The following is a 26,561-nucleotide window of genomic DNA, read 5'->3' as shown; positions in this document are numbered from 1 at the left end:
TACCTTCTATATCAATGGAGTTGCCTATTTTGGACTTTGCAAACGAATAGTCCTTTGTGACTGGCTTCTTTCACTTTGCATGTTTTCAAGGTTTGTCTATGTGTAGCATCTATCAGAATTTCATTTCTTTTCATTGCTGAACAACATTACATTGTAGGATTCATCACATGTTATTTATTCAATCATTAGTTATTGGATTGTTTCCACTCTTTTGCTGTTACGAAGGATGCTGCTATGAACATTCATGTACTAGTTTTTGTATGAACATATATTTTCAATTCTCTTAGATACATACCCAGTCATGCAGATCCTGGACATATGCTACTCCATTTTCAACATTTTAAAAACTGCTAGATGTTTTCCAAAGTGGCTACTCCATTTTTCATTCCCACCAGCAATGTGAGTGTTCAAAATTTCTCCACATCCTCGCTGACACTCGCTGACACATTGTTTTCTGTCTCTTTGATTATACCCGTCTTACTGGATATGAAGAAGTGTCTCATTGTAGTTTTGATTTGCACTTCCCTTATTATTAATGACAGTGAACATCTCTTTATGTGCTTATTGGCCACCTGTATGTCTTCCTTGGAGAATGTGCCTTTGCCCATTTTTAAATTGGGTTGTTTGTCTTTATATCGTTGAGTTGTAAGCGTTCTTCATATTCTGGAAACAAGTTCCTTATCAGATATACGATTTGCAAATATTTTCCCCCTTTTTTATAAGTTGTTTTTCACTCTCTTGATAATGTATAATGTCCTTTGAGGAATATTTTTTTAAATTAAGCCCTATTAATCTATTTTTTTTCTTTTGTCCTTTGTGCTTTTTGTGTCATACCAAGAAACCACTGTCTAATCTAAGGTCGCAAAGATGTGGCTACGTTTTCTACCAAGAGTTTTACAGCTGTAGCTCTTACACATGAGTCTTTACTCCCTTTTTAATTAATTTTTTATATGGTAAGATGTAGGAGTCCAAATTCATTCATATGCATGTGAATATCCAGTTGACACAACACCATTTGCTAAAAGACTGTCCTTTCAACAATGAATTATCTTGGCACTTTTGTCAAATATCAGTTAACTGTAAATATATATTTATTTATGGATTTTCAACTGTAGGCCATTGATTTATACGTCTATCCTCATGCCTGTATGTCTTGACCATTATACCTTTCTAGCAAGTTTTAAAATCAGGATATATGAGACCCCTGACCATGTTCTTCTTTAAAAGATCGTTCTAGCTATTCTAGATCCTTGCATTTATGCATGAATTTTAAGATCAGCTTGTTAACTTCTGCAAAAAAAAGAGACAGGCTTAATAGGGAGTGTTTTGATCCATTGATCAAACTGGGGAGTATGGCCATCATTTTTTTTTTTTTTTACATCTTTCTTGGAGTATAATTGCTTTACAATGATGTGTTAGTTTCTGCTGTATAACAAAGTGAATCAGCTATACATATACACATATTACCATATCTCCTCCCTCTTGTGTCTCCTCCCACCCTCCCTATCCCACCTCTCTAGGTGGACACAAAGCACCGAGCTGACCTCCCTGTGCTATGTGGCTGCTTCCCACGAGCTATCTACTTTACATTTGGGAGTGTATATATGTCCATGCCACTCTCTCACTTCATCCCAGCTTACGCTTCCCCCTCTCCGTGTCCTCAAGTCCATTCTCTACATCTGCATCTTTATTCCTGTCCTGCCCCTAGGTTCTTCAGAACTATTTTTTTTTCTAGATTCCATATATATATGGAATATATATATATATGTGTGTGTGTGTATTTGTTTTTCTCTTTCTGACTTACTTCACTCTGTATGACAGACTCTAGGTCGATCCACCTCACTAGAAATAACTCAGTTTCATTTCTTTTTATGGCTGAGTAATATTCCATTGTATAAATGTGCCACATCTTCTTTATCCATTCATCTGTCGATGGACATTTAGGGTCGTTCCATGTCCTGGCTATTGTAAATAGTGCTGCAATGAACACTGTGATACATGACTCTTTTTGAATTATGGTTTTCTCAGGGTATATGCCCAGTAGTGGGATTGCTGGGTCGTATGGTAGTTCTATTTTTAGTTTTTTAAGGAACCTCCATACTGTTCTCCATAGTGGCTGTATCAATTTACATTCCCGCCATCAGTGCAAGAGGGTTCCCTTTTCTCCACACCCTCTCCAGCATCCATTGTTTGTAGATTTTTTGATGATGGCCATTCTGACAGGTGTGAGGTGATACCTCATTGTAGTTTTGATTTGCATTTCTCTAATGATTAAGGATGTTGAGCATTCTTTCATGTGTTTGTTGGCAATCTGTGTATCTTCTTTGGAAATATGTCTATTTATGTCTTCTGCCCATTTTTGGGTTGGGTGGTTTGTTTTTTTGATATTGAGCTGCATGAGCTGCTTGTAAATTTTGGAGATTAATCCTTTGTCAGTTGCCTCATTTGCAAATATTTTCTCCCACTCTGAGGGTTGTCTTTTCGTCTTGTTTATGCTTTCCTTTGCTGTTCAAAAGCTTTTAAGTTTCATTAGGTCCCATTTGTTTATTTTTGTTTTTATTTCCATTTCTCTAGAAGGTGGGTCAAAAAGGATCTTGCTTTATATCATAGAGCGTTCTGCCTATGTTTTCCTCTAAGAGTTTTGTAGTGTCTGGCCTTACATTTAGGTGTCATAGAGCGTTCTGCCTATATTTTCCTCTAAGAGTTTTGTAGTGTCTGGCCTTACATTTAGGTCTTTCATCCATTTTGAGTTTATTTTTGTGTATGGTGTTAGGGAGTGTTCTAATTTCATTCTTTTACATGTACCTGTCCAGTTTCCCCCGCACCACTTATTAAAGAGGCTGTCATTTCTCCATTGTATATTCTTGCCTCCTTTATGAAAAATAAGGTGACCATATGTGCATGGGTTTATCTCTGGGCTTTCTATCCTGTTCCATTGATCTATAATTCTGTTTTTGTGCCACTACCATATTGTCTTGATTACTGCAGCTTTGTAGTGTAGTCTGAAGTCCGGGAGCCTGATTCCTCCAGCTCTGTTTTTCTTTCGCAAGATTTCTTTGGCTATTTGGGGTCTTTTGTGTTTCCATACAACTTGTGACATTTTTTGTTCTAGTTCTGTGAAAAATGCCAGTGGTAGTTTGATAGGGATTGCATTGAATCTGTAGATTGCTTTGGGTAGTATAGTCATTTTCACAGTGTTGATTTTTCCAATCCAAGAACATGGTACATCTCTCCATCTGTTTTTTATCATATTTAATTTCTTTCATCAGTGTCTTATAGTTTTCTGCATATAGGTCTTTTGTCTCCTTAGGTAGGTTTATTCCTAGGTATTTTATTCTTTTTGTTGCAATGGTAAATAGGAGTGTTTCCTTAATTTCTCTTTCAGATTTTGCATCGTTAGTGTATAGGAATGTAAGAGATTTCTGTGCATTAATTTTGTATCCTGCTACTGTACCAAATTCATTGATTAGCTCTAGTAGTTTTCTGGTAGCATCTTTAGGATTCTCTATGTATAGTATCATGTCATCTGCAAACAGTGACAGCTTTATTTCTTCTTTTCCGATTTGGATTCCTTTTATTTATTTTTCTTCTCTGATTGCTGTGGCTAAAACTTCCAAAACTATGTTGAATAATAGTGGTGAGAGTGGACAACCTTGTCTTGTTCCTGATCTTAAAGGAAATGGTTTCAGATTTTCACCATTGAGAATGATGTTGGCTTTGAGTTTGTCATATATGGCCTTTATTATGTTGAGGTAAGTTCCCTCCATGCCTCCTTTCTGGAGGGTTTTTATCATAAATGTATGTTGAATTTTGTCAAAAGATTTTCCTGCATCTATTGAGATGATCATATGGTTTTTATCCTTCAATTTGTTAATATGGTGTATCACATTGATTGATTTGCGTGTACCGAAGAATCCTTGCATTCCTGGGAAAAACCCCACTTGATCATGGTGTATGATCCTTTTAATGTGCTGTTGGATTCTATTTGCTAATATTTTGTTGAGGATTTTTGCATCTATGTTCATCAGTGATATTGGCCTATAGTTTTCTTTGCGACATCTTTGTCTGGTTTTGGTATCAGGGTGATGTTGGCCTCGTAGAATGAGTTTGGGAGTGTTCCTCCCTCTGCTATACTTTGGAAGAGTTTGAGAAGGATAGATGTTAGCTCTTCTCTAAATGTTTGATAGAATTTGCCTGTGAAGCCATCTGGTCCTGGGCTTTTGTTTGTTGGAAGATTTTTAATCACAGTCTCAATTTCAGTGCTTGTAATTGGTGATTGGTCTGTTTATATTTTCTGTTTCTTCCTGGTTCAGTCTCAGAAGGTTGTGCTTTTCTAAGAACTTGTCCATTTCTTCCAGGTTGTCCATTTTATTGGCATAGAGTTGCTTGTAGTAATCTCTCATGATCCTTTGTATTTCTGCAATGTCAGTTGTTACCTCTCCTTTTTCATTTCTAATTCTGTTGATTGGAGTCTTCTCCCTTTTTTTCTTGATGAGTCTGGCTAATGGTTTATCAATTTTGTTTATCTTCTTAAAGAACCAGCTTTTAGTTTTATTGATCTTTGCTATTGTTTTCTTCATTTCTTTTTCATTTATTTCTGATCTGATCTTTATGATTTCTTTCCTTCTGCTAACTTTGGGTTCTTTTTGTTCTTTATCTTATTGCTTTAGGTGTAAATTTAAGTTGTTTATTTGAGATGTTTCTTGTTTCTCGAGGTAGGGTTGGATTGCTCTAAACTTCCCTCTTAGAACTTCTTTTGCTGCATCCCATAGGGTTTTTTCTAGGTATTTTTTGATTTCTTCAGTGATCTCTTGGTTATTTAGTAGTGTATTGCTTAGCCTCCTTGTGTTTGTATTTTTTACAGATTTTTTTTCCTGTAATTGATATCTAGTCTCATAGCGTTGTGGTCAGAAAAGATACTTGATACGATCTCAATTTTCTTAAATTTACCAAGGCTTGATTTGTGACCCAAGGTATAATCTATCCTGGAGAATGTTCCATGAACACTTGAGAAGAAAGTGTATTCTGTTGTTTTTGGATGGAATGTCCTATAAATATCAATTAAGTCCATCTTGTTTAATGTATCATTTAAAGCTTGTGTTTCCTTACTCATTTTCATTCTGGATGATCTGTCCATTGGTGAAAGTGGGGTGTTAAAGTCCCACTTTAGTTACTGTCGATTTCCTCTTTTATGGCTGTTAGCATTTGCCTTATATATTGAGGTGCTCCTCTGTTGGGTGCATAAATATTTACAATTGTTATATCTTCTTCGTGGATTGATCCCTTGATTGCCATCTTAACAATAATAAATCTTTCAATCTACAAATATGTGATTAGTTTCCATTTATTTGACTTCTTTTTCTTTAAAAAATGTTATGTAGTTTGCAGAGAAGACATTTTGCCTTTATTGCTAAGTACATTCCTAAGTATTTCATTATTTTTGGTGCTATTGTAAATGGAAGTTTAAAAAATATATTAGGGCTGCCATTAACATAGAGCCACAAACTAAGTGACGTAAACAACAAAAGTTCATTCTCTCACAGCTCTGAATGAGAGATATCCGAAATCAAAGTGTCAGCAGGACCATACTCTCTCTCCTAGCTTCTAACGGCTGACAGAAATCCTTGCCATTCCTTGGTGCTGCTGCATAAATCCAACCTGTCTTCATTGCCACACGACCATCTTTCCTCTGGCTGTGTCTTCACATGTTATTCTCCTCTCCATGTATGTCTGTTTCTATGTCTTTTCTCTTTTTATGATAAGGATACCAGTCATACTATATTAATGGTACACCCTACTCCAGAAGGATCTCATTTGCATTACATCTTAATGACATTTGCAAAAACCCTATTTCCAGTAACGTCACATTCATAGGTACCAGGTGTTGGGACTTCAACATATCTTTTTGGGGTACATAATCCAAGCTACAGAACTCTCATTTGGGGGTTTATTGATGGTGTCTACAAATGAAACTGATTTTTGTATATGGATCTTGAATCCCGCAACCTTGCTGAGTTCATTTATTAGTTCTCATATTTTTAGTGGATTCCTTAGGATTTCCTATACACAAGCTCACATCATCTGTAAATATTACTTCTCCCTTTCTGATCTAGATGCCTTTTATTTCCTGCCTAATTGTCCTGCATGGAACCTCCAGTACAATGTTGAATTCGGGTGATGAGCTTGGGAGCCTAGCAAGGTGAGAGGACATTCCACCTAGCAGTTAAAGCACTGGACACGGGTAAACACATAGAGGAGGAATGAATTTGGCTTATGAAACAGAAAGAGAAAACTTCTTTCACAACGAGATTGTGTAGTTGGTGAAGGACCTTATAGACCAAGAAGTCTTGACTTTAATGAGAAATGAAGTCATTAAATGCTCTTAGGGAAAGGCATACAGATTTTTCTGACAAATTAGAACAGGACAAACATGGAGGAGTGGGGTCAGTGGATTTGGACACCAGATCATAGACTATTCAGTTATCAAGAATAAATGACAGGGAATTCCCTGGTGGTCCAGTGGTTGGGACTCCACACTCTCACTGCCGTGGACCTGGGTTCAATCCCTGGTCAGGGAACTAGAATCCACAAGCCACATAGGGCAGCCAAAAATTTTTTTAAAAAAGAATAAATGACAAAAAGGAGTCAGAACAATACCTGGTACATAACAAGCATTCAATTAAAATGTCAGCTATTATAAAATAATTCCAGAGACTGGTATGGTGGTATGGTAATAGAGGAAAGGCTGGGAAAATAAATCTTATTGGAAAAAGAAACAGCAAGATCAGATATATCAGTTTCACTTCACGAGGAAGATGACTCCTAAATTTTTCTATAAAAGGCTGAGGAAAGAGGATGAGAAGTCTTATGAGGTTAATTAACTTCTACATTTTCCTGCAGGAACATATATTTAACTACTTTGAAAAAAGTGTAGTTTCTTGTATATTCCTAATTTTCTATACATAGCCACTTTTAATTTCATTTCAATGTCTTAAATCAACTCCAACATGGATAAAAACAAATTGTTTCACCGAGTAAATGAGGGAATGTGCAATTGTCCTAGATTTAGAACTGGAGATACATTCAGATCCCAGCTCCATTCTGGGTAATCTTGAGCACATTACTGAATCACTCTGAGCTCGTTTATTATGAAATGGGAGTTTTATATGTAAATTACTAGACAGTTTGCTGTGAGGGTTCAATGACATTAACACATTCTACACTTGTAGGTATTCAAAAGGTATCTTTTCCCTCCCTTCCCCTTAATAAGACAGGAGTTACAGTCTCTAACCAGATCCAACTGCTCATCATCTTTAGGATGTAAAGCAGGAGTTGAAGAGTGAAATAGGAATGTGAAAAAATTATCACTTGAAAATAAGAACTAGTTATCTAAAGGATTCAGGTTGGTGATCTCTCAGGGAAGTACATGAGGGATGCTTCTTCCCACCAGATCTACCCATGGAAAAATGGTCTCCACTAGGTGAATTCTTCATCTGCACTTACAGGGGGCCATTTAAGGTTTGTCATACATTTCCTATCATCCAGCTGGTTGTGACACTATTTAAGCATGCAAATTTCTGGTTAAGGAAAGCAAGCTACAGCCCCCTAAAGGTCGAATGAATATTAGGCCATTTCTGTAATCATCCCAAATCATTAACACAGTATAATAAGAGAAAAAAAAGCATAATTTCATAAAAGGGCACTTTATGAAATCTCAAGACAACATGACCATGAACAGTTAAAATCTATTTATTCCTAGATTAATGTAACTAATCAAATGCTTTGGGTCTATTCATTCACCAGCAGTTCACATATAGAAAATATTTAATATTAGCCTAAATGAAATGTATGTGAGAGAAAAATACGAGGAAAGGGAAAATAAATCTAACTTCTACTTTTTATTCACACCATTAGTACAATAAAAATTAATTTCTGAACAAATTCAGGAGTTTATTTGATCATTAAGGAAGCTTTAATGTCCTACCATATAATCTAGATTAATAGAAAAGACTGAATACAAACTATCTTAAGACATTAATCAAACTTTTAATGTATCAATTTATTGCATATGTCAGTACAGAAAAATAGAAAGTGTATTTTAAAAGAAATTTATTGTAAAAACACAAATGTAAATGTTCGCTTTTGCCATGATTAGCACATAATGTACTATAACATTCAGATTTGAGTTATAAAATTTTATCACTGCTTCAAATAAAATATGGCAAATAACAAAAATATGATTTACATTATGAAATTGGGTTAACTTATTTTATCCTGAACGCATTTGAAGAAGTTGAAAACAACTTGAATTTTCAGTATATGGAGTACTGACAGAAATTCTGTTATAAATGATGTTAAACAACACACACTCATCCCTGTTACATATGTATATATGACACTTTTCGTAAAAAAAGTGTCTCTTACACACAGTCCTATTGTTAAACTACATTTTTAAGATACAAAATATAAATGGAGGTATATTTGCACCATCTGGCAAAATGTGTTGACTACTATTAGGATGAATGCATTTATTTTGTCATACAAATGAATATACTATTTCTGATTAGCTGAGATGATGTGCGCATATGGCAATATAAGTCAACAGAAGTGCTTTTTATTTTCTACTCCGATTTTAAAAATATGTCTGTGCTCTGTCCATTTCCCAACTTTACCTGAGTGATATGAAAATACATAAATTTAAGGATAATCCAAAAGCATTATGACTAATTCTTTTCACATTTCCTTCTCCATAATTGCTGTCAAACATAATAAGAAAAACAGAGAGGGGAGAGGTCAGTGGAGGTTTTCAGTATATCTCAATCATAGTCTAATTTAAAAAGTGACTTCTGCGACACCCTCTTTTAAGGTTTATCTTATTTATTCCTAACCTCAAGGACAGGACTCAGTCAAAAACTACACTTTGGCTGGGCTTGCATGTTAGTTTATATAAAACTGAGTATGGCCTTCATTCTTTAATTCCACCAAACAAGCCCATACCCACCTCAAACCAAATCTTATAAACAAAAGAAATGAGTATGAAAGCATCAGGTGGTATGATTCTCAATAAATATTACGGTATCATTAATCTGGTGACGCATTACCAAAGGTAGAATTTGGGTTATTCTCAACTGTCTACAGTCATGAAAAGATAAATTTAAGCTGCCCCATAACAAATTTCAGAACACCATTTTAACGAAACCACCAATTTTACAGTCAAAGTGTTTGCAAAGACATAGGGTAGATGCAGTATCAGGTGCTCCAGTTGCCTTCTCTGTTAGAAACACCTTGAGTTCAAATGATCTGTTTTACATGTTATGCTTCCTTTTCACCAACCTCACCAGCTAATTATTTCCTAGATCTACATTTAAGAACGATGTCACATTTCCCTTTCCAGTTGTTTCTATCCTATTAGTATTCTTTTATCTGTTACAAATGATTTTTTCCTGTATTTTGTAATATCTTTTTTTAGGATCTTTTTTGCCATTTTACCCCCAATAATCCCTTTTAAAATAATGGATTTTGATCTCAACGGATTTTTTCTTGCCATATTTAAAATCACTCTAGGGTTTCCAAATTCCAGTAGCTTAATAACTTAAAAACTCATTCAGAAACTCCTACAGCTGCTCTTACATCAATGAGCCAGAAATTAATAAACAAGATGGACACACACCTATTCCCACTAAGAGATGAGTCCAAAATGAAGGTATGACTCATGAAGAATTCATGTTTTATTAAGACCAATTGCTTTGGCCACAATATTAGACATGCTTTAAAAAAATGATGCCACAGGCTTCATGGACCCCTGATAATAGGAGTTTGTCTTCTACTCTCTTCCCATCTAAGGAACCAGTCTCAAATACAGAAGGAAACTAGGAAGGAAAGATGTGCTACAACCCTAGACACCTTTTCCTTTTGTTGCAGAAAGAAAGGCTCCTCAACCCAAAGAGGAGAATGAAGGTAGGGATGGGACACATGTACTCCACAACTTCTGAAGTCCTGGGTCAAAAAGAAGAGGGGGGGATTGTTAATAAACCTGGAGTACTAAAAAAAAAAAAAAAAAAAAAAAGCAGCATAAAACAAAACACTGATGAAGAAAAAGCGTTTTATACTTCATCAGCATAATATTTATAACTAAAGTTGATAAATTCCTCCACAGTGTACTAGACTAAACCATCACATGAAAACATAAGGTACTTTGTAAACTTTAAAGAATGATACAAGTCTAAGGTGTGCCATGTAAACTCATGTCTAAATACACTACATTTTGTTGTATTAACGTTCTTGTTAATACATTACTATTTAGGATAGTCATTCTATATAGCTATGATTGACAAGATGAAAAGTAGCCTTTAATTGTAGTGAATTTATAAATATAAAATACACCTTCCATGATACGCGTTTCCAACTTTTTTTAAAAACGCATGATGTTTTTACAATTTATAGAAAACATTATCCTTTAGAAATCATACTTGCTATAATTTATTTTTTTTCTAAATACTGACATAAAGTGAATGATAAGAATGTTATTTGGCAAAAGTATTTCTAGCCCTATCTCTATGGAAAGAGTTTCAATTAAGGTCAAGATTACTGACCCATTATTTCTCTGCCCTAGCTGCTTGCACAAAGCCAATAAATATAGCTAAAATACTCAGAATATCATATGTTAAAGCTGACATAACGTACAGAGCTCAATTACATCTAATTTTTGAGGACTGCTTGAAACAACTTAGCTTATATATCTTAAGGTAAATCCTGTAAGGATTAAGGGGCTCTTTTCTTAAATAAGATTTTTCTTACCTTCTATATGTCGAAATACTACTTCCCACTTACAGCCATTTAATTGTTAAATGTGGTCACAGGTTCTGTGATCAAAAGCTCTAGAGTTCCTTTATCCGCACATTCTCACATGTAGAAAATAAATAAGACTTCCTAAAGCTGTCTTTTGATGCAGTTCTTCTATTTCATAACTGAAATATCAGACCAAAGAATATAGTTTTCATTTACTTTTGTTTTTGTAACTTTTATTTTCAGAAAGTCCAATAAATGATATCCTGGCTTTAGTGGGACAGATATACCTAGATACTTGGACTTAAAAATGAAATGTGGGAATTCTTGTAAAATAGTATGTACAATAATGTAATGATAAGACTTCCTAATTCTTAAACAGATTCTAATCTTCATTATGACTGCTATTAGTGGTTCAGCTGTAGACTTACAAAATCGACAGAAGCTAAAATTCTCTTTGCCACCAAAATTACAAATGTTAAAAAGTTCAAATATGCACATCAAAGCTGCAGTAAAATTCTCAATTTCTATTTTTACATGCCATGATCCAGACTGTACCTAACAAAACACGGTACGTTTATATTGGAAAATGGGGTCCCATTTATTTGTAAGAAAAAGCTGGATCTCAGCATTCACCAGAGCAAAATTCAATGGCAACCTGCACATAGGCCTCAATTTCATTTCTTGCTAAAAACAAAATAGAGTTTACATAAAAATAGATATAACCCAGGTTACCATATACATTGGTATATGACCAGTATTTACATTAAAAACATTGCATTGCATAAGTCAAGGAATAAAATACCATCATGCATTTCATTTTTAAGGTGAAAAATGCAATTACAGAACTAAGTTTGCTTACCATGATTGTCCCAATATTTACTAAAGGAATAATACCCAAAGGTTTCTTGTTTACATGTCTCCTTCCACACTTAGTCATTAATCTAAGTGTCACGTAGATTACACAACTTCAGCAACAAGAAACTTCTGAATATGCTATTATGATAGCATACTAAACTAAAGATATGGATACATAACCATATTGAAAGGTTCGATGAAAATGTATGAAATCCCAATGATTATAGTCCTTCAAATGTAAAAAACTATTTGGATCATTTTAAAGGAGCACTGAAGTCCTTTCAAAGTTTAATGTCACTCTTCAGACAAGTACAGATATAACACACTTCTAGAAAGGAACATTCTTTATCATTCTGCACAAATTAAAATACAGTGCATTAATCAAAAAAAAATTATATAATTGTTACATTAGATGAAGTTTTTGCCATTTCTTCAGGAGAATGACTCTTTATTACTTCTTTGATGAACTGTTCAAGGGCAGTGAAGTAACCCTGGCATTGCCATGTATCATTATGAGTTCCATCAGGAAAAATGGCTAATCTCTTAGTCCGAGATGGGGAAAGTTCATAAAGTTGCTTCATCATTACTGGTGGGATTAATTGGTCAGAGAGTCCAGAGATGAAAAGAGAAGGCATTCTGCACTGAGAGATTTTTCTGTAGGACAAAAATTTATTTTTGTAGCACCATAAAGGAAGGTAACGCATTGGAAAGAACGAAAATAAAGTGCTGGCCATATGCGGTATGCTTAAAAATGTGTTCTCCACCATAATGGCTGAAATCCTATGTGAATTTTCAGAGGCCAAATGAATAGCTACTGCCCCTCCCAAGGAACGGCCGAAAAGAAAAATTTTTGTTTTGTCAAGGTCAGGTCTGGTCATCACGTAGTCTAGCACAGCCTCAGAGTCTAGGTAGAGTCCTTCTTCACTTGCTTCTCCTTCACTTTTTCCATATCCTCGATAATCAACAAGCAAAAGATTAACTTTGAGGTTAACCAACATAAGCAATGCATTCGGTAACCTGTGACCTATGTTGCCTGCATTCCCATGAAAATAAATTATAGTTGGGGAATAGGGCGAATTGTCTCCAGTGTATCTTATCAAAATAAGATTTAGACGCACTCCATCTTTGGTTCTGATGAAAATGTTTTCATGTGGAATACCAGTCGGCATGGGAACATAAAGGCGTGAAGAAGATGGCTGTTCTGGGAAATAAAGCAATACATCCTGGAATTTATAGAGAATACCTGCTATTGATATGAATATTAACAAAAGTAAGATAATGCCTCCATACAGATGGAAAGTCACTATTAAAGGTAAAAGAGAAATACGGCAGAGAGCCCAAGACCATGAAGCCAAAGCTATTAGCCATCTTTCAACAAAGTTCCACAGCATCCAGGACTTTTCCATTGTGGCTCTCCGTAAGCGTCCTGAAGAGAGACAGAGATAGGGAGAATCAGTAATTCAACATACATCTATTATTTTAAAAGTTAGATCCATGATGTAATAAATCATGGTACTAGGTGAATCCTTGGAAACCTACATCAATCCATCCACAAAATCGATTGTTCTAATTTTCTTCATCCCTTCAGTTCTCAAGGTCTCCTTTCTCCCTCCACTGCTGTATATATGAAACACAAATATTCATCAAACTATATTCATTTTCTTAAAAAAAAATGCAGGTACTTTCATTCATGTATTCTCCTTGATTTGACAGAAAAATAAGTTGATGCCACGTTCCCAATTTTTTATATGAGGGAACAAACGCTCTGGAGCATAAGTGGATTGGCCGTGTCCCAGCTTTGCAGACAGAAGAGCCTGGAGACCAAGCAGCATGCTTCTAATGCTCCTGGTGCACCCACTGGTCAGCTAGGTAAGGTGAGGGCAACTTTTTAATTTGAGGTAAAACTGACATATACCATATTAATTTCAGGTGTACAACATAATGATTCAATATCTGTATATACTGCAAAATGATCACAATAAATCTAGTTAACATCCATCTCTAGACATAGTTACAAAATCTTTTTCTTGTGATGAGAACTTTTAAGATCTACGCTTAGCAACTTTCAAACATGCAATACAGTATTAACTTGTCACCATGCTGTACATAACATCCCCATGACTTATTTTACAACTGTTAAGTTTATACCTTTTGACCCACTTCTTTTATTTTGCTCACTACCCCCAGCTTCTGGCAACAACCAATATGTTCTCTCTATCTATGAGTATGGGGTTGTTTTGTTTGTTTTCAGAATCTACACATAAGTGAGATCATACAGTATTTGTCCTTCTCTGACTTACTTTACTTAGTATAATGCCCTCAAGATCTATCCATGCTGTTATATATGGCAAAATGTCCTCCTTTTTAATGGATGAATAATACTCCATTGTGTGTGTGTACGCACAGACACATCCTACATTTTCTTTATTCATTCATCCATCAATGAACACCTAGGTTGTCTCTGTATCCTGGCTATAGTAAATAATGCTATAGTAAACATGGTGGTGCATATATCTTTTTGAGTTAGTGCTAAATTTCATGACTTTAATCCATTTTGAGTTAATTTTTCTGTATGGTGTAAAACAGTAGTCCAGTTTCATTCTTCCACATGTGGCTACCCAGTTTACCCAATATCATTTATTGAAGAAACTGTCCATTCCTCATTGTATATTCTTTGTCATAAATTAACATATTATGTGTGGGTTTATTTCTGGGTTCTCTATCCTGTTCCACTGATCTATGTGTTTGTTTTTATGCCAATACCATACTGTTCTGATTACTATAGCTTTGTAATATAGTTTGAAATCAGGAAGCATGATGTCTCCACCTTTGTTTTCCTTTCTCAAGAATACTTTGACTATTCAGGGTCTTTTGTAGTTCCATACAAATTTTAGGATTATTTGTTTTATTTCTGAGATAAATGCCACTGGAATTTTGATAGGGATTGTACTGAATCTGTAGACTGCTTTGGGCAGTATGAACAATATTAATTCTTCCAATCCATGAGTACCAAATACCTTTCCACTTTCTTGTGTATCCTTCAATTTCTTTCATTAAGGTCTTATAGTGTTCAGTGTTCAATTCTTTTACCTCCTTGGTTAAATTTATTCCTTGGTATTTTATTCTTTCTTTAAATTTAAATATAGTTGACTTACAATGTTTTAGGTGTACAGCAAAGTGATTCAGTTATATATAGATACATACATACATACACACACACACACACATATATAATTTTTTCAGATTCTTTTCCATTCTTTTCCATAATATTATTACAAGATATTGAATGTATCTTGGGCTACATAGTAGGTCCTTGTTTATCTAACAGTGTATACCTGTTAATCCCAAATTCCCAATTTATCTCCCCCTCTTTCCCCTTTGGTAACCGTAAGTTTGCCTTCTATATCTGTGAGTCTATTTCTGTTTTGTAAATAAACTCATTTGTATAATTTTTTTATATTCCACACATAAGTGACACCGTACGGTGTCTTTCTCTGTCTGACTTACTTCAATTAACATCATAATCTCTAGGTCCATTCATGTTGCTACAAATGGCATTATGTCATTCATTCTGGGGGCTGAGTAATATTCCACTGTGTGTGTGTGTGTGTGTGTGTGTGTGTGTGTGTGCTCGCCACATCTTCTTTATCCATTCATCTGTTGATGTATATTTAGGCTGCTTCCATGTCTTGGCTATTGTAAATAGTGCTGCTATGAACACTGGGGTGCATCCATCTTTTTGAATTACAGTTTTCGTCTTTTCTGGATATATGCCCAGGAATGAGACTGCTCGATCATAGAGTAATTCTATATTTAGTTTTTAAGGAACCTCCATCCTGTTCTCCATAATGGCTGCACCAATTTACATTCTCACCAACAGTTTAGGAGAGCTTCCTTTTCTCCACAACCTCTTCAGTATTTATTATCTGTAGACTTTTTGATGATGGCCATTTTGATTGATCAGTGTGAGGTGGTATCTCATTGTAGTTTTGATTTGCATTTCTCTAATAATTAGTGATGCCGAGCATCTTTTCATGTGCCACTGGCCACCTGTATGTCTTCTTTGGAGAAATGTCTATTTAGGTCTTCTGCCCATTTTTGGATTGGGTTGAGGGTTTTGGGGTTTTTTTTTGATATTGAGCAGTATAAACTGTTTGTATATTTTGGAAATTAAGGCCTTGTTGGTCTCATCGTTTGCAAATATTTTCTCCCAGTCCATAGGCTGTCTTTTCGTTTTGTTTATGATTTACTTTGTTGTGCAAAAGCTTTTAAGTTTAATTAAGTCCCATTTGTCTATTTTTGCTTTTGTTTCCATTTCTCTAGGAGATGGACCCAAAACAACTTTACTGAGCTAGGTAGGTTGAGGGCAAATTTTATTAAAGAGGTAGTTAACAGATTCTAACCTATCAAGACCAATCCAATAGAATTTATTGTCAATTTTCTTTTTCACATTATAGAAAAAAATTATAATTCAACTAAAATAAAAAATATAAAATATGTTCCCTTCTATTTGGAGGTTCTCACAGCTAAATTTAAAAAATAATTTAAATGGAACACTAGTTTCTAATATTGTATTATTTTTAAGAAAAAGTCTAATAATTTGTCTTTCATATCTGATTAAAAAGAAACTTTAGATAGTTAATACTGTGAAATATGCTCAATCTTTTATAGAGCCCTCACTGCAATTTCATACCAGCGGGTCAACAAAGATTGCTACAGTATACTGATAAGGCCATGAACACTTGGGGGATAAGTGTGAAACAAAGACACAGAAATTCTATTTCAGAACCAGAGATAAATGAAGAAAACGACTTACTGGAGAAAAATCATTTTAAAGTTTGCTAAAAACTATAACTGATGTAAAGAAAATACAAAAGAAAAGCTTTCAGAAGTCATTGTTTTTGTTACCAAATAAAGTTTATGTGCGTTGTCTTAAAAAGGCACAAGAGGTGAGATGTTACAATTTTGCTTATGTAGTACTCATTTACTTATATATTTACCATTTTTAAAAATTACATTCTCTTTTACTCACTAACAAAACTACCATAAAGAAGTTATTCTTAAATTTAATAAATAATTGTTAATGACTTATCTTTATAAAATTTTACTGTATGTCATAAGCTAATAAATGTGGCATTTTAGTTCATCAAATTAGATTTAAACACTGAAAACCAAGTTAAATTATACTGGCTACAAAGATGAGTTAGACAATTTAATAGATTCGATTTTTCATTATAATCTCATCAAAAATATTTTACTATTCCGCTAAACATGGACCTTCGAATCTGAATTTGCGTTCAAATAACTCTCTTTGAACATAAACCAACAGTGTAGCATTTTTCTGAAGTTTCTCTAAAATCAACACTGCCACCCAGTTGCAGCAAGTTTTATTACAATAAGCACTATGTTAAGCCAGAGAAAAGCAGGTATGTGAGGTAAAACAAAAATCCAAGCTTAACAACTAGAGAAGCAATACCTGAGCATTAGGTGTCAGACCTGGATAAGAACCAGATTGAAAGAGGCTACACTACAGCAGCCAAATAAGCCAATTACACTGAATACTGAATAACTGTTCCAGGTCAATAATCAATGCTGTTTACAATCTCTGGCCACTATTCATCAACAGCTTAAATTATACAGGGCTACTCTATAATCCTTCACTGTAGTGGATAAGTCTGAACAACACATCTGAGCACTTAAATTTTTCATCTAATGCTTACTTAATTTTATTTCTTTAAGAGAATGATTTTCATTTGTACCCGGAAGTTATATTAGGAAAATTTGAAAACAGACTGGCATTTACTTTATACATCAAAATAAAATAATTTTTGTATAATGATTAGGATTAACAAGGTTTGGGATATAACATACAAATATACTAAGGCACTGTGTCATTTGGAAAATAAGATACCATTTAAGATATTTCTTTAGGGAAAAAATGTACTTTTTTTCATAGTCAAGCCAATCGTTTATGGCAGAAGTATCAGAGAGATGAGTAACTCAAATATCACTTATTTGGTGACATAGTAGGAAAAAAACACTAAAATTCCATCACCCTTAAAGTCTGCTCTACCATATATTTGTTAATAATCTTGGGTTTATCAGTTATTTCCAGTTTGAATTTCCTTTTCAGTAGAATGAGAATTCTAAAAATGCCTATTTATAAAGCTGGTCAGCATTATCAAATAATTAATAATTAATTAATAAAAAAGCATTTACAAATGCTACAGATATATTAACTTCATTTGCTTTTGTGACTAGTATTTCTGGCTGTACTACTACATTCTTAACCATGTTCTGCTTGAATTAACATCAAAAATTAGAACTTACCAAGCACCTATAAGAAAAAAATATATAGGAATTTGATAAGGGCATGGCAAAGCACTCCTACAACCTGGATAATCAGGAGTGAATTGACTCAAGTTTTCACATCAAAGTTCTTATAAAAAACTAATACAACACTAAATAAAACATAAACCTCATAATACATGGACAGGGCATATTTTGAAATTCAAACCACCTATATAGATTAAACTATATAAAGTTTTCGATTTTCAAACTTTGAAAAAATATCTTTTTTAAAAAAGTAGGCTCTTTTTTTTTTTTTCTGCCTCCAAAACAAGACTTCACTCACAGAAAAGGCTCAGTAAACAGCTATTATCGTCATTACCATGACTGTCATCATTACCATCATCTTTGTTTTTACATCATCTTATTTCATTCTGTCCTTCTTGGGAACTGCAACTACATGTTTAAAGATAAATTTGCTTTTTTAAACACACAGTTGCTTGCATATATTTATAATCATTCATAGGAAATTATGGCAAAACATCTATTTTTTAAAGGTCTTTCTATAATGTACACAGTAAATCTAACCTCATATAATGAGAAATGCCTGAGAACATGAGAAATGCCAGCATCACATGACAGTCAAATCTTTTGTTGAGAAATTTCCTGAAAACAAGTTTCTGAGCTCTTCCCCAGAAATCACAAGCTCTGTACAGAGATCAGCCTTTTGGTCTCTCGCACTGGGCTCTTCCTTCTCCTCTTTCTTCCAGAGGATGGGAACAGGACAGGATCCATGATCAGTGAGAGCTTCTGAAATAAGTTCTGCTCAAGCATCTCACTGTTGATCCAACCAGCTCTCCCATTTGTAACTACAGAAATATTTAAGGGCATTTTAACCCTGGAATAGGGAATTGTTGATGCGCTAGCTCTCAATATCCAGAGACCTGCTCACTGGCTGAGATGACATATTTCGAAGTGAAGTGAGGCTGGGACAGAAGTGTGGTCTCCCTGTGATCATGGTTAGTGAATAACAGCAGCCGTCTTCCTGGGCTCCTCTGTCAGGAACCACAGTCCCCAGCATACCTCATGCTCTGGTGGCATCTCTGAGGGCGTAACAATGTCTGAGCAATTTTCATTAATTTTCAGCTGACTCATTTTTCCAATTTAAGTCATTTAATCCTCACAACTTAAGGAAGCATGTAATGTTATTTCCCTTTTACAGATGGAAAAAAAAAAAAACAGGTAGAGAGGTGAAGCAACTTGCTAACGTTTACAAGGCTGATTAATGCTAGAGACAAGACGAGAAATCAAGCCTTTTTGACCCAAAGCTCTTAATCTCTGACTTCAAAGCATCTATTTCTATTCTCTTAGAATCTCATTATGTTCATGGTATGGATGCTTCTTAAATCACTGGTAATTTCCTATAACAGCTGCTTCGTCTTCAGAATCTTTTCAACATACAATATTGAATTTAAATTTGTAAGGCCAGGAACTGTGTTTTTCTTTTACACTACTGTATTCCCATGGGTAGTACAGCACTTTATATATATTTAAAACTAAAATGTTTTTTTTAAATGAACAATCCAGTAATGTATCTGAATTATTAGATTTCTAAGAAAACACAACTGCATTCTGAGCGTCAGACATATATATTTAAGACTGGACACCAGAAAAATGGCATATCTGAGTCCATTATTGGTTAGGAACAGTAGGGATTTAACCTTGCAGTTTTCCACAAAGCATTCCTGAAAAGCTGCCTTAATTAAATGACTTTGTGATAAACAAAGGTAATCTTGCAATGGATTGTTAAACTGTGGAAGTCAATAAAATCAATTCATTTTGAGGAATATCAAATGGATGTCAATTTTAAGGACAGGTTAATAAAAACTGTTCTAGAGTGTGTGTCTCTTCTCTATAATACATTACGGCATATTGGCGGTTTAGAAAGAGACCTCCATGCACGAACTGCCTTATTTTTCCTATAACCCAATTAGCCAATAATTTCTGCTCCTCCTTCTGTATCACACCTCCATGCTCTTAATGGAACTGGATCTATCAAACAATATAGGAAGGATTTTTTTTGATAAATTTGCTGAAACTATCAACAAAGTACAATTACTAAAGCCATCTGCTGAGATGTAAAAACAACTTCACATATACCCAGATGCTATGATGATCAATAAAAATGAACATTGCCGCCGGTACAGTCCACTGCACAGATCCTAGAGCTAACAGTAAGTTTTCCACTTATTTTGTCAAAAAATTAGTTTGAATAAAGGGTTAACAAAACCTTTTCTCGGACTTCCCTGGTGGCGCAGTGGTTAAGAATCCACCTGCCACTGCAGGGGACATGGATTCGAGCCCTGGTCTGGGAAGATCCCACATGGCGCGGAGCGGCTGGGCCCGTGAGCCATGGCCACTGAGCCTGCGTGTCCGGAGCCTGTGCTCCGCAACGGGAGAGGCCACAACGGTGAGAGGCCCGCGTACCGCAAAACAAAAAAAAAAAAGTACATCCTATGAGGAAAATTTATGAAATGTGTTGCCAGAAGAGATGGGTTATTTGCCAGGTTCTTTTGCATGCTGCAATGCACCTGCTGATAACATCTCAGCATCATAAATACAGAGAAATTTGAGTTTAATGTACTCCAAGTGAAATCAATGTTTATACTAATTAAAAAGGCTGTTTAGAGGGAAAGAACATTAGACCTGTAGAGCAAAGAAGCTCGGTCAACCAATATCCTTCATCTGCCATTCTTCTTCTACATTATTACTCTGTTTCTAATCTTATGCCTACGTCTTAAATAAGTACCTCACTTATTCTCATTTCTCAATTCTACCTTTGCCAAGTTATCACACCAGCTCTCACATATCAAATGTCTCTAAAGCCCATCTATCTATGGCTTCGACCACCCCAGTAACTGCTAACTACTCGCTAGTAGAGGATCTGATGCATGAGCTCTTGTGATGATCTCTCATAAAAAGCAAACCTCACTTACTAATAAATCCAATGGACTTTTCTCAATCCACACTGCAACACTGTACCCCTAAGTAGCACCAAACCTGGAATCTTCCTCAGCTTCCAGTATAATCAAATCCCTGTGTTTCTCGCTCTGACCCACCCCTAAATGTTGGCATTTTCCAAGGCCCTGTGTATTTACCTTTCTTTTCCTCAGGGATTTCATTCTTTCTCATGGTTCCAACCATCATACTTGTTTATGAATTATTCCCATTCTCCGTGTCTACTCCATCGATAATCTCAATTTATCTGTTCCTTGAGTACCTGATGCTTCGTTAACAACAGACTTACCCAAAACTAACCAAATCCTCCTCATCTAATGTTTTACATGCTTTATGTTAATTATGAACAAAAAAGCATGATGTGTAAACAAATATATTTTTTAAAAAACAATTGATTCTAGGGCTACATATAAAATAACATGCAAAGTAAATTTAACTATGTTACAATATCAATAATAGGTACATTATTATAACATGCACAGATCTTATATCCGAATGAAAAAATATCAACCTTAAAAACAATTTTTGTGCTTTTTATTTAGATGAAGTGGTTAGAGGTGCCATCTGATATTAGTGAGCACTTCTCAAGAAATAATCTATTAAAAACATGACTAGGGGCTTCCCTGGTGGCGCAGTGGTTGAGAGTCCGCCTGCCGATGCAGGGGACGCGGGTTCGTGCCCCGGTCCAGGAGGATCCCATGTGCCGCGGAGCGGCTGGGCCGGTGAGCCATGGCCGCTGAGCCTGCGTGTCCGGAGCCTGTGCTCCGCAACGGGAGAGGACACAGCAGTGAGAGGCCCGCGTACCGCAAAAAAAAAAAAAAAAAAGACTAATTTTTATTGTAATGTATAGACAAAGTAAATCTAATTATGATTGTTTTCTCTTTAAAAGAATGGTTCTGAAATATTAGTAGTATCTTTTTATACTCTATAAGTACTTTGAGCAAATGAATGAAAAGTAGAAATCTGATGATGCTCATCTTGAGAATTTTATAGTCATTAACTTGTTTTGTTCACCTTTATTGCTCCATATGCTTCCTATCTTTAAATATCAGCCCATATAAGTATACAATAACCCATTTAAGGCTAAAAATATAAACAATTTATAGCTGTGAAGCTGTCAGAACCACCATGTTGGTTACAGTGTGAGCTGAGTGACCAGTCAACTGAGTGAGTGATGAACATGTGCATCTGACCTCCTTTAATCACCTTATGTGCTCCCTCATATATGTACTTGGAGGATCGCAAATGGTTCCATATCTAAGGAAAAATATTTAAATAACTGTTCAATAAGCTGAAGCTTAAAAAAAAAGAGAGATCAATACCAAACGTATGCCCACCTTCAATCATATGAGTCCTCAGAACACAACTACACGTCCCCCAAGGGAGTTCTCAAACCCAGCCCAGACCACAAAATGGTCCCAGGGTTGGTTTCCCAGCCTCATCAGATTCCATTGCATCTTATCATAGTATTTCAAGATTAAAGACAGCGCCACCAATACTTGCAGACACCTGCTCTCTGAATCATAGTGCTCAGACACTACAGACTATTTAAAACGTGTTAAGTATGCAGTCCTAGTCCTAAGTAGCTCATGATGTACTCAGTAGCCCTCGGTCTACTCAGGGATCATGGGCATATGTAACTGTATATGTCTAACATAAATTGAATTATAGAGGGGCCAAGGAAAATTAGAGAAAGATCACACTGTCCTTACATAGAGCAAAAGAAAAAGAAAACCTTAACTATGTGTCCTTCACAACATAATTTTAGTAATCTCTGGATTTCATTATGCTTGAATACTTAAAGAAACCATGGGGAAATTTTTGCCAATTTTTAAAAAACAGGACAAAGTACAACTCTAGGGTTAAGAATTTCTCTTACTTTCCATCAAACAGCTGTCTATGCCACTTATTTATTCATTTAGCAATATTTTATCCAAAAATTTAAAATAAATAAAGATTAACAACTTAGATATATCAAGAACTAAAGCTCAAACTATGGGAATGGATACATTTAATTATGACTGCCCCAATAATACTAGCAGAGTAAACTGAACAAATATGTTACTCTTTCAATCGCAGATAAAATTATACTTTAATGAAGGCTGGAACTGTCTCGCAAAAAAAAAAAGTAAATGCTAATTATTCTCATTATTTTTTAAATGCGGAAGTTTATATCGTATTGCACGGTGTATATTCATTTACTGATTCTGCCAACAGTAAAAGGTCTTTGAAAACTACAAAAGATGTTTTACCTATACATGAATTAAATATGACTTCCCCCAAAAACAATCTGACTGAAGAGTAACCAATTATAAATACAATTTTAAGAAGTCATAAACGTACTATTATTTTAAAGGCCTTTATATCCATCTCGATTGATAATTTTAGGAACATCTTGTTTAAAAATAAAAACTGCTCGTACATTAAAGAAACATACCGACAAGTGACAAAACCATGTGTAGGTTCAAGGGAAGACTAAAAAGTGGAAAGCAAATTCATGTGTCACACCTAACGTCTGCATTACAGGGGGAGAATGGTATCCTCTGGGGGAATTCACAGCTTCCAATCACATTTCAAGTAACAGAGAAAGCAGATTCAGCCCTCCTGCATCAATGGATCTCCTTTTCTGCTAAGCACTGGAAAGTTAAGAAACCATGCCAGCTGCACAGCTGAAATGAAAACACAAACAGCCACTATCCGTGTGCTGGAGACACCACAGGATGAATTATCTATTTCCCTAATGGTTACCCACGTGTCATCAATAATGAAAAAGTGTGTATTAATAGTCCTATGGGACAAATCAACAGTAACTGCCTATGGAGATGCTGGATTTAAACTGGAATTTCAATTGGCTCGAGCAGACATCTGGAACATTATACCAGGCAGCAACTTAGTAGCATTTTTGTGCTTTCCCTTTCGCCTGAAGCACAGAAGACTTCGCAAATCTAGTCAACTCTGAGAGAACAAAGATAACAGATTCTTGTCACTGTGGAAGTCAATCACAATTTATTCTGAGATTATAAATATCAAAGAAAGAAAAGGGTTAAAAAAATAGATCCACAAGGCTAAAAATGCAAACACTGACGTAAGAATTAAAACTGATAATGAAATTCAGGACCTTTCCAACTTACGACGGGATAGTGTTCTAAATACTATTAACTAAACGGGTGAAACTTGGAATTTATTTGCTTATACAATCAGTGTTACAGGAGAAGTAAGATTCTCAGGCCAGCTCACAAATGCACACAGTTCACGCCCTGGATACACTACAGCTTTGCAATTCCAGTACACTATACGGCTGTAGGGGTTGAGACTTATACGAAACAGCAACGTAAAATGTAATCATTTATTATGCAGTCTATCACTTGAGGGGGAAAAAATCTTAAATAGAAAAACTAGAACCCTTTTTTTTTTTAGGTCTGTTCTCAAAAGAGTATATAAGGGCCTCAAACATTCCTGAGGTGACTAACCGATAATTAGAAAGGTTTTAGAATCTCTGAGTAACAACCAAGTTCTAAATTAAAGAAAAACAGAGAAACAGAAGTAGATTTTCCTGAGGTAAGCGACCGGAGAGAAGAGATCCCAGAAAAAGGTTAGGTTGGATTGTTTCCTGTACCCACTTCTAAAGTCACAATGTTGACCCAGGACAGCTTGGTTAGTAAATGCTCTCGTTCAGGCCTGAGGTGTGGCTGGGAAGCCAGGAGGCTCGCCAAGGTCCGTATGTACAGATATTCATAAGCTGGCTCACTTTCATCATTCCAAAGGACCTATCAATGGCAAGCAGCGTCGTGCTGTGGGAACGAGGGTGTTTTCAGGCTCCGTACGTTGACAGCTGGGTGGCTTTTGCCAACTCACTTAAGCTTTCTAAATATATGTCTCCTGGTGTGTAAAAAGGGGGTCAAACACGTAATTGAAACACGGCTGCGATCAACTGTAACACAGTATGTTAATACATGCAGCTACTTGTACGAGACAAAAGTTAAAGCATTTTATTATCTACTAGAGCAGAATAAGTACAACTAGAAGGTCTGCTAGACCTGGATGAAATAATGGTAGGACTCACTGGAGATTATCTGAGTAGGTGCACACAGGAAGGAATTAGGGCGCTGCCTTATTTTTTCCCGTCAAAACCCAGCTCAGGTAGCAGCTCCTTCAGAAAGCCTTCCCTGGTCCTCTACTCCCTACTGCCAACCATTTCACATCCTATAGTTTGTACAAATTCATGTGGTGGCACTCACTGCCGTAGTGTAATTCATCTGCTTTACAGAGACTGCGAGTTCCTTGATGACAGTGACATCATTTTATGCAAATCCGTATTTTCCGTCGACAGAGCAATGCATGGCACACAGTAAGTCTCTATTAACAACTACTGAATTGAGCAGTCTAGGACGTAAGCAGGACAATTATGACATACCACTAGATGGTCAACCACGAGTTCTTAGCTCGTGGAATAAAACTTAACCTCTCAGCAAAAGATACGAGATTAACCCACGCTTGCGCACAAGTTCTTAACGCGTGCCGAAAGATACCAGGAGAGGATCCATGAAAAGCCAAGCATCAAAACTTAAAGCCCACATCTTCTTGTGCCTTTCTATGCAGTAACTGTAACATGGTGAACCTAAACCAAAGAGCTATCGAATAAAAGACTTTGTTTGGGGTTCTGATACCTTGGGCAATAACTCTCGTAATGCATTTTGCAGAAAACACATGTTGACAAGACTCTACAGCAAAACTGACTTAATTCTATGGGGTGCTCCCGCCCCGTTTCATAAACACCCCAAAGTTCCTGCCATGGAATTCGCAGGGTCTAAACCTGTTCTTGACCTGAGTGGGCCAGGACTACTCCATGTCTCACACCTGGCAGCTGGGATTTTCGCTGCACTTTTCCTGTGTGCGGGGGAGGGCTAGGCTGGGGATGGATGGTGTCCACGCGCTGGTTTGTACACGTTACTGGAAACACCACTGACAGCGAATTCTAAGACACCTTCTAGGACAGCGTCCCGGCGCCGCACCGGAGGGCGGTCGGGAATCGGCGCGCCTCGGTTCCCACAGCGGCGTCTGTTTGGGCTTCTCCCCCCTCGGCCGGCGAGGCTGCGGAGAGGGCTCCGTCCGGTCCCGCACGGCCCTGGGCGCGCAGCCCCGCGCTCCCGGGAGGCCCTCGCCGGCCGCCCCCCGCGGCCCCGGGACACGGCGGCCCCGCGGCCCGCACCGCACTTACTTAGACCTGCTCGCAGGCTGCGCAGTCGGCCGCGGACTCGGAACCCGGCGCCGCGGAGAAGCGTCCCCCCGCGCCGCTTCCGTCGCTCCTCATCGTCCTCCTCCAGCCGAGGGGCCGCCGCCGTCGCCACGGTGTAGCCCGGAGCTCCTGCGGCGCCGCTCTCGGCTCCTCCACTTCCGGCCCACGCTCTGTGTAGCCGGCAAATACTCCCGCCGGCTCCCACATCACCTGCTCTCGCCTTCCTCCCGGGAGTGGGAAGCGGGCCCGCCCTCCCGGGCATGCGCAGAGACCGCGGCCGGAGGAGTTTCCCCACCCGCGACGGCGGCCCGGACGGACAAGATACCGCGGGAACGGGCCGCCGGCACGCGCATGCTCGCGATGGGCCGGATACCCA

The 26,561-nt window shown here is 36.7% G+C and overlaps 2 protein-coding genes across 2 annotated transcripts in view; both read right to left on the bottom strand.

Annotated features, from left to right (window-relative positions):
- TNFSF13B (TNF superfamily member 13b) overlaps window positions 1-26,271 on the bottom strand; it is an 82,172-nt gene extending 55,901 nt beyond the window's left edge. Inside the window, exon 1 of the mRNA XM_030856770.3 lies at window positions 26,168-26,271. The gene's annotated coding sequence lies outside the window, so the exon portion shown is untranslated. The remainder of the gene's footprint in view (window positions 1-26,167) is intronic.
- ABHD13 (abhydrolase domain containing 13) lies at window positions 8,027-26,408 on the bottom strand. The gene is made up of 2 exons (XM_030856767.2): window positions 26,168-26,408; window positions 8,027-13,069 (listed from the first exon to the last, which is right to left on the bottom strand). Exon 2 carries the CDS (start codon window positions 13,047-13,049, stop codon window positions 12,036-12,038), a length of 1,014 nt encoding a protein of 337 aa, XP_030712627.1. The 5' UTR covers window positions 13,050-13,069; window positions 26,168-26,408; the 3' UTR covers window positions 8,027-12,035.
- Between the last annotated feature and the right edge of the window lie 153 nt (window positions 26,409-26,561).

Source organism: Globicephala melas, chromosome 18, assembly GCF_963455315.2.
Source record: "Globicephala melas chromosome 18, mGloMel1.2, whole genome shotgun sequence".
Classification (NCBI taxonomy): domain Eukaryota; kingdom Metazoa; phylum Chordata; class Mammalia; order Artiodactyla; family Delphinidae; genus Globicephala; species Globicephala melas.
Note: the sequence above shows the minus strand (reverse complement) of the source record. Positions and strands in the feature narration are given on the sequence as shown.

Coding starts and splice junctions, on each gene's coding strand:
- ABHD13 (XM_030856767.2), bottom strand. CDS start 13,049: ATGGAAAAGTCCTGGATGCTGTGGAACTTTGTTGAAAGATGGCTAATA.